The sequence below is a fragment of the Aythya marila genome (genome assembly GCF_965140915.1).
Source record: "Aythya marila genome assembly, contig: HAP1_HAP1_SCAFFOLD_58, whole genome shotgun sequence".
Classification (NCBI taxonomy): Eukaryota; Metazoa; Chordata; class Aves; order Anseriformes; family Anatidae; genus Aythya; species Aythya marila.
Genome location: NW_028136709.1, coordinates 1 through 14625, shown reverse-complemented (window position 1 = coordinate 14625; position 14625 = coordinate 1). Strand labels below are relative to the sequence as shown.

At 65.4% G+C, this 14625-nt stretch overlaps 2 protein-coding genes across 2 annotated transcripts; both read right to left on the bottom strand.

Moving 5' to 3' along the window:
* Window positions 1-2410: 2410 nt before the first annotated feature.
* Window positions 2411-7299, bottom strand: LOC309890946 (voltage-gated potassium channel subunit beta-2-like; the record flags this gene model as incomplete). The annotated part of the gene is made up of 14 exons (XM_082785336.1): window positions 2411-2853; window positions 3385-3454; window positions 3541-3620; window positions 4033-4126; window positions 4636-4721; window positions 4883-4918; window positions 5203-5289; window positions 5413-5450; window positions 5887-5931; window positions 6145-6189; window positions 6324-6397; window positions 6473-6510; window positions 6953-6996; window positions 7292-7299. 14 exons carry the CDS (start codon window positions 7297-7299, stop codon window positions 2642-2644), a joined length of 957 nt encoding a protein of 318 aa, XP_082641462.1. The 3' UTR covers window positions 2411-2641.
* Window positions 7300-8488: 1189 nt separating this feature from the next.
* TRAPPC1 (trafficking protein particle complex subunit 1) lies at window positions 8489-14560 on the bottom strand. Its single transcript, XM_082785335.1, has 5 exons — window positions 14496-14560; window positions 13054-13152; window positions 11860-11930; window positions 10435-10573; window positions 8489-8750 (listed from the first exon to the last, which is right to left on the bottom strand). The coding sequence occupies exons 2-5, from the start codon at window positions 13150-13152 to the stop codon at window positions 8622-8624; spliced, it is 438 nt and encodes a 145-aa protein (XP_082641461.1). The 5' UTR covers window positions 14496-14560; the 3' UTR covers window positions 8489-8621.
* Between the last annotated feature and the right edge of the window lie 65 nt (window positions 14561-14625).

The window sequence follows — 14625 nt, the reverse complement described above, 5'->3', positions numbered from 1 at the left end:
CCAGAGAAGCTCCCCACTGCCCCCAGGGAGCCCATCAGCAGCACTGAGGGCACACCCAGCCACGTGCTGGGCTTTCGGAAAGTTTTTCCCTCAAAATCACACAACACAGCACAAACCTCTCACCTGCTGCAGTTCTTCAACATCACTTTTTAACCCCAGCGTCACTGCGTCAACCCAGCCGCAAAGACACCGACGCCACCAGCAGCATGTGGAAACCTCCCCCACCCCCCTATCCCTTGTAGGGAAAATGGTTGCACATCCTGAACAGTTCTCTACGTATTCCTACTGCCAAGCAAAGCCCTGTTCAGTGGAGGCAAAATGGGTCAAGAAAGGGCTTTTCCACTTGTGGGAACTGAAGTGTTTTTGCAGAGTTACATTGTTTAGAAGGAGGGAATGTGGTACTGAGATATGCTTACAGTGATAAGAAAGTTTAGCAGGCGACCTTGTAAAATGCAGACAATCAGACTCCTTAGGACAATTAGGTGAAAATCACGGTGTCAAGTCAGATAAGTGAAGAAGCATGACCACTTCAAGCAGTAAAAATGTCAAAAGAAATTTGAAATTTAACAGGCCAGCGACTGAAGGCCATGCATTGTTTGTGAAGCATTAGATAGATTGTGAATCTGGATTACCCCCTCAGTGGGGAAACAGGGGAGGGTCCTGCCATCAAAAGGTATATAAACTGTGTTTTGGAACTAGTAGATGCGCTCTCTCCTGCTTGTGGGGCGCCCGCCATTGCAATCGCGAATAAACTGCTACTTCACTGAGATCCTCGCCTGAGCCTAAGTTATTGGCTACGGAGTGTTTCTCACACACTCATTGCTGACTCAGAAAAGCTCCAGAAGAGTTGGTGCTGGGTATGGACACGGAGGGCTGGAGATGGCAGAGACAGGTTTTGGTTTCTGTTTTCCTCCCCCACAATCACAACTTTTGGCTCCCCAAGGCTGGGGCTGCCCTGCACGGGCATGGGGAGGAGCAGCTGTGGCAGCCGGCAAACGCAGCCACAAATTACCCAGGACAAGCAAAAGCAAAGAAAACCACCCCAAGCAGAACGTGACCTCCTTTCTCACCCGCTCCCTCTCTGCCTTTCTCGGCTTTTCACTCACCAAAACGACAAATGGGGCTTAGCCACGCACCACAGCCTGCGGCTCACGACCAAACCCAGCACATTCGGGTTGTCAGAGCTTTCCAATTCCCCAAACGCTGGCTTCTGCACGCATTTTAGCGGCCCCCCCTCAGCCAGAGACCACCCCCGCCGTTATTTCTGGGGGAGGGCAACTGTAAAGGGAATACAAATGCAAACCAGCGGCACCTCTCCGGCCTCAAAATGGCGGCCGCGCGTCTGGGGAAAGCCTCCGTGAGGGGACGCCTCTGCTCACAGCGCTGCCCCCTGGGCCCCACAACCAAAGCAAAGAAGAACACCGGCAGAAAAAGGCCAAAAACGGGTGAAAACGGGTTACTGGGCCGGCCGGGGAGGCTGCAGCAGGGCTGCGACGCCTGGACGAGGCGGCGGCGGCTCTTCAGCGCCTCAGCCGCGGCCCGTGAGCGCCGCCATTTGGGAGAGGAGGGAAAGCGGCGGAGGGGGCGATGGGCGGGAAAACCCTCGCCCCTGATTGGCTGGTGATGGCTGGAGGCGGGAAGTGGCAGCCACTCAGGAAGCGGGGCGGGCAGCAGCCGCACCTTGATTGGCTGAGAGCTGCCGCCTCAGCGAGGGCGGGAAGCCTGAGGCGCCTCCGGAGCCTGGGGACCCCCAAAAAGGTACCCCCAAAAACCCCCAGGGGCCCCCCCAACAATTCAGGCCCCCACCCAAAACCCCTCAGGGCTCCCCCCAAACACCCCCTGGCCACCCAACCATCTTCCAGAGCGCCCCTAAACACCCCCAGGACCTCCCCAACTCCTCCTAGGCCCCCTTCAGGCCCCCGCACAAAACACCCAGCCCCCCCCAACCTCTCCGTGTCCCCAAAGCATCCCCAGGACCCTCTCGAATCCCCTCATGGCTCCTCCAACCCCCCCAAGAGCCCCTTCGGGCCCCCCAAATGCCTCCAGGACCCCTCCAACCCCCCCCCCAGGACTCCCCTGAACCCCCAGGGCCCTCCCAGATTCCCCCAAATCACCCAGCCCCCCCTGAAACCCCTGAGAGACCCCCAGACATCTTCAGCACCCCTCCCAAAGCGCCTCCAAACCCCCCAAGGGCCCCTAGACTGCCCCCCAAAAGCCTCCAGGACCCCCCAGCCCTGCCCCCTCCCCCTCAAGTCCTCCCCCCAACACCCCTGGGGCCCCTTCAGCCCCCCCCAACCATCCCCAAGAGCCCCCCTCCCCCCAAGGGTCCCCAGACCTCGTCCCCCCCCCCCCCACACCTCAGGACTCTCACAGGGTCCGTCACCACCACGGCCGCACCCCCTTGGGAAAAGCCACTTTATTGCCACCCCCCTTCTCGGGGGGGCAAGGGGGAGGAGCCAATCGCGGCCCCTCCCCTGACTGGAAGCGCTGCGATTGGTGGGGAGAGGGGAGAAGGGGCGGGGCTTGTGCTTCGACGCCCGCCCCCCACGTGGCGTGCAGGGGCGGGGCTGGATTATTGCTCTCGGTCACCGCGGCTCCCATAAGTGGGCGGGGCTCCGCCTGCTGGCTCCGCCCCCGGGCGTCAGTCCGGGGCTGGGATTGGTTGTGGCGCTGAGCCACGCCCCCCTCCAACGGAGGGGGGAGAGCCCCGCGGCAGGGGGCGTGGCCCAGCCCCAGAGGAGGGGCGGGGCTCATGCAGGATCAGACCAATCAGGTGAGAGGGGGCGTGGCCTACACGGCCCCTAGGAGGCCCTGCAGCTCCTGCAGGAGGGAGGGGGAGAGCAGGGGCAGCACCTGGGGGGGGGGGGGGGGGTAATTAGGAGGGGTTAATTAGGGGGAGGGTAATTAGGAGAGGGGTAATGGGGAGGGATAATGGGGAGGGATAATGGGGAGGGGGCCGCCCCCCCCCCCAGCCTCACCTGCAGGGCCCGCAGCTGCTCGCGGAGGAGCTCGGGGCTGGCGGCCCCCAGCAGCACCGCGCTGACCCCCTCGGCACGCAGGCACCAGGCTGGGGGGGACACGGTGAGACCCCCCCGTGTCGCCATGTGCCCCCCCCCCCCCCCCCAGTGTCCCCGTGTGACGTCATGAGCCCTCCTTGTCCCCCCCACAGCGTCCCCATGTGACATCGTGACCTCCCTGTGTCCCCATGCCCCCCCATGTCCCCACATCCCCCCGCCATCCCCATGACCCCTCTTGTTCCTGTATCCCCATGTCCCCTTGTGTCCCCACGTCTCCGTGTCCCTCCCATGTCCCCCCCGTATCCCCCATGCCCCCCCCCACGTTCCCATGTCCCCAGTGTCCCCATGTCCCCCCCGTGCCCCCCACCTATGGCCAGCTGCGGCACGGAGCACCCCAGGCGCTGGGCCAGCGGCTGCAGCTCCTCCACCTGGCGGCCCTGGGGACATCGGGGGTGACATTGGGGACACGGGGGGGGACACTGGGGACACGGGGGGGACATAGGGGACACCGGGGGGGCCTTACCTTGCCTGGGGGAGCGCCGTGGGGCAGCAGCTCCTCATCTGGGCTGGGGGCCACCGGGGACCAGGTGACGGCTCCCAGGCCTGGGGGCGCAGGGGGTGAGCCCGGACCCCAAACCCACAGCCCCAAACCCCCAGACCCCCACCCTTGGCCCCCCCCCGCGCCCCCACCCCATAGAGTTCCTTGCAGAAACCCCCTCCCCAACCCCCCCGTGTGCCCCTGACCCCATAGAACCCCCACCCAATAGACCCCCCCATATACCCCCACCCCCTAGAACTGCCCCATAGCCCCCCCCACCCCACAGCCCCCCTTATGAGCCCCCACCCCACAGAAACCCCCTGCCCAACCCCCCATGTGCCCCTGACCCCATAGAGCCGCCACTCCATAGCCCCCATCCCAGAGATCCCCTATGGGTGCCCCCACCCCATAGAACCCCCCCCCACCCCACAGACCCCTCACGTGTGCCCCCCCCACGTGTGCCCCCCCCCCCCCCACCGATCTGCCGGAAGAGGCGGGGCTCCGGCGGTAGCTCCGCCCACTGGCACACCGGGGCCACCAGGTTGCACTGCCGGGCCACCGCGTACGCCTCCTGGGGGGGGGGGGGGTGGGTGTCACCGCCTGACCCCCCCCCCTCAGGATCCTGTGACCCCCCCCCATGGTCCCCCCCGCCCCCATATGGCCCCAGGGCCCCCAATATGGCCCCCCATCCCCTATAGCCCCATGCCCCCCCCCATCCCCATGTCCTCCCTTGTCCCCCCCAGTTTCCCCCCTGCCCTCCAGTCCCATGTGTCCCCCCCATGCCCCCCCCAGCCCATCTGTCCCCATAATGTCCCCATGTCCCCTCCATGTCCCCACCGTCCCATATGTCCCAACGTCCCCCATGTCCCCACGTCACCCCCCCTCCCTGTGTACCCCCCATGTCCCCCACTCCCATGCCCCCATCTCCCTGTCCCCCCCATGTCCCCCCCCATCCCATATGTCCCCATGTCCTCACATCACCCCCCATCCCCGTGTCCCCCCCATGTCCCCCCCATGTCCCTGTGTCCCCCCCGTGTCCCCATGTCCCCCCCATGTCCCCCCACCCCCCCCGAGACCCACCATGACGTCGGCGGGCCCCCAGCCCGCGGTGCCCCAGTAGAGGGCCAGCCCCTGCTCCACGGCGTCGCTCAGCGCCCGCACGGCCTCTGGGGGGGACACGGCCCCGGGGCGTTCACTCTGGAGCCTACTGAGGGTGTCGGGGGGGGGCTGGGGGTGCTACGGGGTCGGGAGGGGGCTGGGGGGGGGGGGGTCACGGGGCCCAGGGGGGCTACGGGGGTCCCGGCTGCCCCCCTCCTCCCCCCGGTACCTTCCAGCCGCAGGAGGCGCAGGGTCGGGTCGGGCCCTGTGGGGCGAAGAGAGAGAGGTAAGGGGCGGGGCCTAAAGGGGGCGGGGCCTAAAGGGGTGGGGTCCTATGGGGCGGGGCCTAAAGGGGTGGGGTCCTATGGGGCGGGGCCTAAAGGGGTGGGGCCTAAAGGGGTGGGGTTGAGGGGGCGGGGCCTGAGCTTTGGGAGCCCATAGGGACAGGGGAGGGGCGAGGGTGGGGCCTGGGGGGTGGGCGAGGGGCGGGGCTTAAGGAGGAGGGAGGGGCCTGAGTGGGTGCGGTCTGCGGCTGTGGGCGGGGCCTACCTTCAGTCTGGGCGGGGCCCGGGCGGGGCCCGGCGAAGACGACGTCGACGTAGTCGAGCTGCAGCCGCTGGAGGGAGCCCCGGAGGCCTGGGGGCGGACGGACGGACAGGTGGACGGATGGACGGACAGACAGACAGACAGACGGACGGACAGACAGGCTGCCCCACGGCACCGCCCTGCCCCACGGCACCGCCCTGCCCCACGGCTCACCCTCCAGGACGTGTTTCCGTGAGAGCCCCCGGTCGGCCCTGGGAGATATGGGGGGGAGACGGCGTCACCCCACGGCTGCCCCACACCGACCCCTGCTGCCCCATAGCCCCCCTCCTGCCCCATAGACACCCCTTTGTGCCCCATAACCCCCCCCTGCCCCATAGACACCCCTTTGTGCCCCATAGCCCCTCGCACCAGCCCCATAAACATCCATTTGTGCCCTATAGCCCCTCTCCTGCCCCAGACGCCCCCCTCCTGCCACAGACACCCCCCTCCTGCCCCATAGTCCCCTTCCTGCCCCATAACCAACCTCCTGCCCCATAGTCCCCCCCATGCCCCATAGATGCCCCCACCTGCCCTATATGCCCCCCTGTGTGCCCCATAGCCCCCCCCCTCCCCTGCCCCATAACTACCCCCACAGCGCCCCCCTTATGCCCCATATCCCCCCCCCCGCAGTGCATTGTGGGTACTCACTGCCCCCCCCAGCAGATCCTGGTGGTGATGACGTAGCTGGAGCGCCTGGGGGGGGGGGGAGATAATTGAAGGGGGGGGGGTCAGCACCCACAGACCCCCCCAGCCCCATAGCAACCCCCCTGGACCCCAAACCTTGCCCCACAGCACCCTGGGGACCCCCCCTCCCCCCCAGCCTCCCCCCCAGCAGCCTCCCAGAGCCGACCCCAAATCGCCAACTGCAGCCCCACCCCCAAAAAATAAACTGTGCCCCCCCCTCACCTCCACCCTTTGCTCTTGAGGACATTGCCCAGCATCTGCTCTGCCCTGGGGGGAAGGAGAAAACTGGGGGGCTGGGTCCTGTCCCCCCCCCAAAAATGGGATCCTGGGGAGTCTCCAATATGGGGGGGGGGGGGGGGGATATGGGGGAGTCCCCAATATGGGGGGGGTCCCGGCCGTACCTGCCCGAAGCCCCTGCAGTGTCGAACAAATTCACTCCGGCCTCGAAGGCGGCGCTCAGCACCTGCTCTGCTGCCTGGGGGGGGTAAGTTATGGGGGGGGGGGGGATAATTTGGGGAGGGGATGCAATTTAGGGAGGGGGGGGGCTCACCTCATCGCAGATCTGGGCCCCAAATGTGCCCCGGGTACCTTAGGGGGCAGAAGGGGGGGTCAGAGCTGGGAATAACCCCCCCCAAAAATCGGTCCCCCCCCCAAAAAAAACCTGCCCCCCCCCCCATTGCTCCCACCCCCTGCAATTGCCCCCATTGACCTCAGCCCCGCGTTCCAGACCCCCCCCCACTGCCCCTTGTCCCCCCCATTTTCCCTTGCCCCCCCTTTTTTCCCCTGCCCCCCCTTGTCCCTTGACCTCCCCCTTGTCCTTGTCCCCCATCATTTTTCCTTGCCCCCCCCCTTGTCGTTGTCCCCCTCCCCTTGTCCCTGCCCCCTCCCATTTTTCCTTGCCCCCCCCTTGTCCCTTGCCCCCCCCTTGTCCTTGTCCCCCTCCTTGTCCTTGTCCCCCTCCTTGTCCCTGTCCCCCTCCATTTTTCCTTGCCCCCCCCTGCCCCTTCCCCCCCCCGGTGCCCCCCCTCACCCAGGCCGAGGCAGGACACCCGCAGCCCCGACTTCCCCAGGTTCCTGCAGGGCGTGGGGGGGGGACACGGGGGGGGGGGGAGGTCACCTGGGCCCCCCCCATCACCCCAAGCTTGGTGGGGGGGAGGGGGCAGACCTGGGTGTCCCCATGCACCCCCCCCAGGGAACTGAGCCCCCCCTCCCTAGGGGACCTGGACCCCCATGCCCCCCCGGACCCAGTGCCCCCCCCCCCCCAGGAGCCTGAACCCCTTCATTAACTCCCCTATTACCCCCCCCATGCGCCCCCCCCGGGCCCTAAGCCCCCCCATTACCCCCCCAGGACCCTGACCCCCCCCCTTACACCTCCATTGCTCCCCCCCCAATGACTTTAAACCCCCCCCAACCCCCCGGGACCTGGACCCCTGTTACCCCCCCATTGCCCCCCCAGAGCCCTGACCCCCCCCATTGTCCCCCTCCCGTGCCCCCCCCCCCAATTACCCCCCCCCACGCCCCCCCCCGTACCGATATTTCATTCCAGCCCCGCTGGGGGGGGGTCCCGGGCCCCCCCTTCGCAGCTCTGCTGCCGCCGCCGCCCCCCCCCCCGGCGGGCCCCTTCGCCCCTCCCCCCTTCCCCCCCCCTCTCCCTCCCGGCCCCCCCCCCCCTCCTCCCGGGCCGGGGCCGGGGCCGGGGCCCCCCCCTCCGCCCCCCCCAATTCGGGGCGCCCCCCCCCGGCCCCCCCAGCTCCTCCTCCCTCGGCGCTGCGGCTCCGCAGGCTCTGCTCGGTGCAGGCGATGGAGACCTGCATTGGGGGGGGGGCACGATTTGGGGGGAGTGGGGGGGGTCCCCGAATTAAAAGGGGGGGGGGGGTCGGAGGGCGAGGGGAAGGGGGGGGGGGCGCGCGGAGAGGCAGCAGCGGCGCGCGGGGATCCCTGCGGGGGGGGATTTGCATACAGGCCACGCCCCCTGCGGCTGGCCACGCCCCCTGGGGAGGTGGGAGGGGCGGGTGGGGCTGACGTCACGGGGGGTGCCCCCATTTCCCCAGGGAGCTGGAGGGGGGGGGGCGGGGATCCCCCGGGTTCCCTCCATGGCCCTGTGTCCCCACGGCCCCCCCAATGTCCCCATGGCCCCCCCCCAATGTCCCCATGCCCCCCCCAAACGTCCCCATGCCCCCCCCAATGTCCCCATGGCCCCCCCATGGCCCCATGCCCCCCCCAAACGTCCCCATGGCCCCCCCAATGTCCCCATGACCCCCCAATGTCCCCATGCCCCCCCCAATGTCCCCATGGCCCCCCCAATGTCCCCATGCCCCCCCCCCCAAATGTCCTCATGTGTCCCCTCGCTACCACCCCCCCTCCCTGTCCCTCTCCCTGTCCCCATGAGCCCCCCCCCTCTGACACCCCCCCCCTTTCCCCATGTGTCCCCACTGTCCCTCTCCCTGTCCCCACGTCCCCCCAATGACCCCATGTGCCCCCCTCCCTGCCCCCAAGTGTCCCCCCCCCCACCCCCATCCCCAAATGCCCCCCCCCCACGCCCCCAATCACACCCGACTCAGCCAAGAGCCCCAAACCCTCCTTTATTCCCCCCAAACCCCCACCGGGGGGGGGGGTGACGGCACCTCCCCGTCCCTTTGTGGGTGGGGGGGGGTGTCCCAGTGTCCCTTAAATTATGGGGGGGGTCCCGGGGGGGGTCCTCAGGCGGCGCGGGGGGCGAAGAAGGGGAGGCTGCGGACGAAGGCGTCGAGGCGGCTGCGGAAGAGCTCGCTCTGCACCGGCTGCCGGGGGGGGCACAGGGGGTTCTTCACCACCAGCTCCACGAACAGCTGCGGGGGGGGGGGCATTTTTAAATGGGGGGGGGGGGGCAGGTAGGGACCCCCCCCTCAAAGAGCGGGGAGCCCCTGAGCTGCCCCCGCCACCCCGCGGCCCCAAAAGGATGCCCAATGCCACCCCCAGGGACCCCCAAACCCTCCTGGAACCCCCCCCCCCCGAACCCCCCTGACCCCCCCCGGAACCCCCCCAGGACCCAAAATCCCCCATGAGACCCCCCCAAAATCTTCCTGGGACCCCAAAACACCCCCTGGGACTCCCCCCCCCCCACCCCCGAAGTCCTCAACCCCCCAAACTCCCCCCCCCCCCCGACCCCAACCCCCCCCCCAGGACCCAGAACCCCCCCCCAGCACCTCCCAACCCCCCCCCCCAGGGACCCCCAAACTCCCAAGAAAACCCAAATCCTCTTGGACCCCCCCCCCCCCCATTGCCCCAGGTATTTGGGGGGGGGGAATTTCGGGGGGGTTGTTTGGGGGGGGACATTTGGGGGCTAATTTTGGAGGGATATTTTGGGGGGGGGGGGGGGAGAGCATTTTGGGGTACTTGGGGGGGGGGCATTGGGGGCATTTCAGGGGGATATTGGGGGAGGGTATTTGAGGGGGCATGTGCAGGGGGGAAATTTGGGGTATTTTTGGAGAGGGTTTTTTGGGGTGATTTGGGGGCATTTGTGGGTTTTTTTTGGGGGGGGGGGTTATTTTGGGGGAGGATCGGGGGGTGTTTGCAGGGATAGGTTTTTGGGGGGTATTCTTAGATATTTTGGGGGGGATACTTGGGGGGTACTTTTGGGGTGCAGGGTATTTTGGGGGGGGTGTTTTGGTGGCTGTATTTGGGGAGTATTTTTTTTAGGGTATTTTAGGGGGATGCATTTGGGGGCTCTATTTTGGGGGGTGTATTTTTAGGAGGGTATTTTGGGGGGGGATGCATTTTGGGGGGCTGTTTTCTGGAGGGTCTTTTTAGGGATGTATTTTGGGGGGCTGTATTTGGGGGGCGTTTTTAGGGGGATATTTTGGGGGTGTACCTTTTGGAGGGTATTTTGGGGGGGGTATTTTTTAAAGGGTAATTAAGGGGGCTGTATTTTGGGGGTATATTTGGGGGGCTGTATTTGGGAGGGGTATTTTTAGGGGCTATATTTGGGGGGGGATATTTGGGGGGTATTTTTAGGAGGGGTATTTTGGGGGGGGATATTTCAGGGGCTGCATTTTGGGGGGCTGCATTTTGGGGATATTTTTAAAAGGGTAATTAAGGGGGCTGCATTTTGGGGGCATATTTTGGGGACTGTATTTGGGAGGGGTATTTTGGGGGGTATTTTTAGGAGGGGGATATTTTGGGGGGGATATTTCAGGGGCTGTATTTTGGGGGGGTTATTTTTAGAAAGGTATTTTGGGGGGCTGCATTTTGGGGGTATTTTTAAAAGGGTAATTAAGGGGGCTGTATTTGGGGGGCGTATTTTAGGGGCTGTATTTGGGGGGGTACTTTGTGGGGTATTTTTAGGAGGGGGATATTTTGGGGGGGGATATTTCAGGGGCTGCATTTGGGGGATATTTTTAAAAGGATATTTCAGCGGGCTGTATTTTGCGGGCATATTTCGGGGGCTGTATTTGGGAGGGGTATTTTTCGGAGGGTATTTCAGGAGGATATCTTTTTTTTGGGGGGGGTGTATTTGGGCCCCCCCCCACTCACGTTGCTGTAGATGTGGTGCAGCGCCTCGCGGGCGCTGGCCACGCTCAGGTCGGTGTTGAGCACCAGCCGCAGCCCCGTGGGGGTCTCGTAGTAGTGCAGCCGGTACTTGCTGGTGTGGAACGACAGGAACCCGTCCCGCCTGCGTGCTAAGGACCCCCCGAAGCCATAAAGGCCCCCCCGAAGCCATACAGGTACCCCCCGAAGCCCTAAAGGCCCCCCCAAACCCCCAAAGGTTCCCCCTGAACCCCAAAGGTTCCTCCAAAGGTTCCCCCGTGCCCCCAAGGGCACCCTTCCCACCCCCAGCTGTCTCCCTATGCTTTTTGGGGGGGGCTCCCCCATATTTTTGGGGTGCCCTACCCCAATTTGGGGTCCCCCCTACTCCTAAAGGTCCCCCCATGTCCCTAAAGCCTCCCCAAAAACCCCAAGGCTCCCCCAAACCCCAAAGGTTGCCCCAAAATTCCCCCGCGTCCCCAGGGGCACCCTTCCCACCCCCAGCTGTCTCCCTATGCTTTTTGGGGGGGCCCCCCTACATTTTTGGGGGTCCCCCACCCCATTTTGGGGTCTCCCATATCCCTAAATATTCCCCCACACCCCTAAAAGCCCCCCCAAACCCCAAAGGTTCCCCCTGAACCCCAAAGGTTCCTCCAAAGGTTCCCCCGTGCCCCCAAGGGCACCCTTCCCACCCCCAGCTGTCTCCCTATGCTTTTTAGGGGGGGCTCCCCCATATTTTTGGGGTCCCTCACCCAATTTTAGGGTCCCCCCATATCCTAAAAGACCCCCCCCCATTTCCCCAAAGGTTTCCCCATGTCCCCAAACTTTCCCCTTCCCTTCCCATCCCCAGCTGTCTCCCTATGCTTTTTGGGAGGATCCCCTATATTTTTGGGGTCCCCAACCCCATTTTGGGGTCCCCCTATACCCCTAAAGGTCCCCCCCCCATGTCCCTAAACCCTCTCCAATAACCCCAAGGACCCCCAAACCCCAAAGGCTCCCCCAAAGGTCCCCTACATCCCCAAAAATTCCCCTTCCCATCCCCAGCTGTCTCCCTATGGTTTTTTCGGGGGGGGATCCCCCATATTTATGGGGTCCCCCACCCCATTTTGGTGTCCCCCCATATCCCTAAAGGTCCCCCAATACCCCCCTCACCCTTTTGAGGTCCCTCTCATCCTTTCGGGATCCCCCTCCCCCTTCTTGGGGTCCTTTCACCTCTTTTGGTGTCCCCCTCCCCCTTTTTGGGGTCCGCCATGCCCCCCCCCCCAACACCCTCTTTCCCCCCTCCACCCCTTAACCCCCCCCCCAACACCCATTTAGGGTCCCCCAGCGGGGTTTTGCACCCCCCCCCCAAACCCCCCTGAGCCCCCAGACCCCCGGGCCCTCCCCCAGATGACCGGGACCCCCCCCAAAATTTGGGGGGCCCCCCCAGGATACATGTCGGTGGGGCTCATCTTGCCCACGAAGGAGCGCAGGGAGAAGAGCATCCCGAACATCAGCTTGAACTCCTGGGGGGGGGATAAAGGGGGGGGGGGGCGCTGGCACCCCAATGCCACCCCCCCAGCCCCCCCCCAGCCCCGGGACCCCCCCCAAAGCCCCCCATTTCCAGCCCCATTCTGCCCCTCCAGCCCCAAATTCCAGCCCCAGGACCCCCATTTCCCCCCCCCCCCCCCCCGAACCCCATTGCCAGCCCCAAGACCCCCCCCAGGACCCCCACTTCCAGCTCTTGAACCCCCCCCAACCCCTCCAGCCCCCTAATTCCAGTCCCAGGACCCCCCCCAAATCCCCCAACCCCCATTTCCAACCCCCCACATATCCCATTAACCCCCCCCCTCTCAATTCCCCCCCCAGCCCCCCAGTTCCAGCCCCAGGACCCTCCCCCAGCACCCCAATTCCCCCCCCATGCCCCCCAATTCCAGCCCCAGGACCCCCCCACCCCCCCAGTTACCCCCCAAGCCCCCCCACCCCCCCAATTCCAGCCCCAGAACCCCACTCCCCCCACCAGATCCTCCCTAAACGCCCCCCAGATCCCCTCCCACCTCCTCAATTACCCCCCCCCCAGCCCCCCAATTCCAACCCCAGGACCCCCCCAGCCCCCCAATTCCAACCCCAGGACCCCCCCAGTCCCCCAATTCCCCCCCAGCCCCCATTTCCAACCCCCAGCTACCCCGTTAACCCCCCCACGCCCCCTCAATTCCCCCCCTTACTCCCTCGTTTCAGCCCCAGGACCCCCAAGACCCCCCCCCAGCCCCCCCAATTCCCCTCACATTCCCCCAATTGCCCCCCAGATCCCCTCCCACCTCCCCAATTCAACCCCCAGCCCCCCAACCCCAGCCCCAGAACCCCCTCCAGCACCCCAATTCCCCCCCATGCCCCCCAAGACCCCCCCAGACCCCCAATTCCCCCCCCCAGCCCCCAATTCCCCCCCCCAGCCCCCCAATTCCCCCCCCCAGCCCCCCAATTCCAGCCCCAGAACCTCACTCCCCCCACCCCAGTTCCCCCCAAACCCCCCCAAGATCCCCTCCCACTCCCCCAATTCCTCCCCAACCGCCCCAATTCCCCCCCCCAGGACCCTCCCCACCCCCTGCAGCCCCCCCCCATCCCAAAAAATGCCCCCCCCCCCCCCCCCACCTCCTCCTTGGGGATGCCGGCCTGGCGCCGCCGGTGCCACTCGCTGTAGTGCAGGCAGGCGCCCGAGCGGTCGAAGATGTAGAGGTTGTGCACCGTCATCTGGGGGGGGGCACGGGGGGGTGGGGGCCCCCCCAGTATGAGGGGGGGGCCCCCAGTATGAGGGGAGGGGCCCCCAGTATGAGGGGAGGGGGGAGGGGCCCCCCCAGTACAGGTGAAGGGGGGAGGGGGCTCCCAGTATGAAGGGAGGAGGGGAGGGCCCCCCCCCCCCCCAAGCAGCACGGGGGGGGCCCCAATGTCACTGGGGGGTGGCAAATCCCCCCCCCAGAGCTCCCAGTATCTCCCAGTGCCCCCCCCAGTAACTCCCAGTATCTCCCAGTGCCCCCTCTTAACCCCCACTTAACTCCCACTTAACCCCCGTGCCCCCCACCCAGTATCCCCCAGTACCCCCCCAGTAACTCCCCACTAACTCCCACTGACCCCACATCCCGTTACATTCAGCATGCCCCGGTGCTCCCAGTAACACCCAGTATCCCCCAGTCCTATGACTCCCAGTATCCCCCAGAACGTCCCAGTATGCCCAGTACTTCCAGTATTCTCAGTACTCCCCAGACCCATTTACTCCCAGTATCCCCCAGTAACTCCCAGTACCCCCCAGAAGCTCCCACTGACTCCCAGTGCCCCCCCAGTAACTCCCAGTGGCCCCATATCCCGTCACACTCAGCGTGCCCCAGTGCTCCCAGTAGCACCCAGTATCCCCCAGGGCCCCTGGCTCCTTTATTCCCAGTATCCCCCAGTAACACCCAGCACCCCCAGTCCTGTTACTCACAGTATCACCCAGAACTTCCCAGTAAGCCCAGTACTCCCAGTATCCCCCAGTATCTCTCGGAACCTCCCAGTATCCCCCAATGCTCCCCAGCACTGTTACTCCCAGTATCCCCCAGAACCTCCCAGCACCCCCCCAGTACCGTTACTCCCAGTATCCTCCAGTACCATTACCCTCAGCATTCTCCAGCGCTCCCAGTAACTCCCAGTATCCCCAGTGCTTTCCAGTCCCTTACCCCACTCCCTCTCAGAGCTCCCAGTACATCCCAGTACCTCCCGTTGCTTCCAGTATCCCCCAGCTCCTCCCAGTCCCATTACTCTCATTATCCCCCAGTGCCACCAGTATCCCCAGTGCTTCCAGTAACCCTAACGCTCCCCAGTCCCATTACCTCCAGTAAACCCCAGTGCTCCCAGTATCCCGCAGTGCCTCCCAGTCCCGTTACTCCCCAGTACCTCCCAGTACCCCCAGTGCTCCCAGCGCTCCCAGTATCCTCCCAGTACACCCAGAACCTCCCAGTCCCAGCATTCTCCGCATTTCTCAGCACCTCCCAGTGCTCCCAGTCCCTCCCGCCGACACCCTGCAGCCTCCCAGTGCTCCCAGTACTCCCAGTGCCGCTCACCCCCGCGCCGCCCGGCTTCGGTTTAGAACCGCTTCCGCCCTCACTTCTTCCCGGCCCCTGCGGCGCCACTTCCGCTTCCGCCCTCACCCAAGATGGCGGCGCGGAGGACTGAGAGAGGGGCGGGGCGAGG

Excerpts from the sequence above, each read along its gene's own strand:
- TRAPPC1 (XM_082785335.1), bottom strand. The coding sequence starts at position 13,152 with ATGACGGTGCACAACCTCTACATCTTCGACCGCTCGGGCGCCTGCCTG. Across the intron at positions 10,574-11,859 it reads AAGATGAGCCCCACCGACAT|GCGGGACGGGTTCCTGTCGT; the intron begins GTATCCTGGGGG and ends CTTAGCACGCAG. Across the intron at positions 8,751-10,434 it reads TGCACCACATCTACAGCAAC|CTGTTCGTGGAGCTGGTGGT; the intron begins GTGAGTGGGGGG and ends CCCCCCCCGCAG.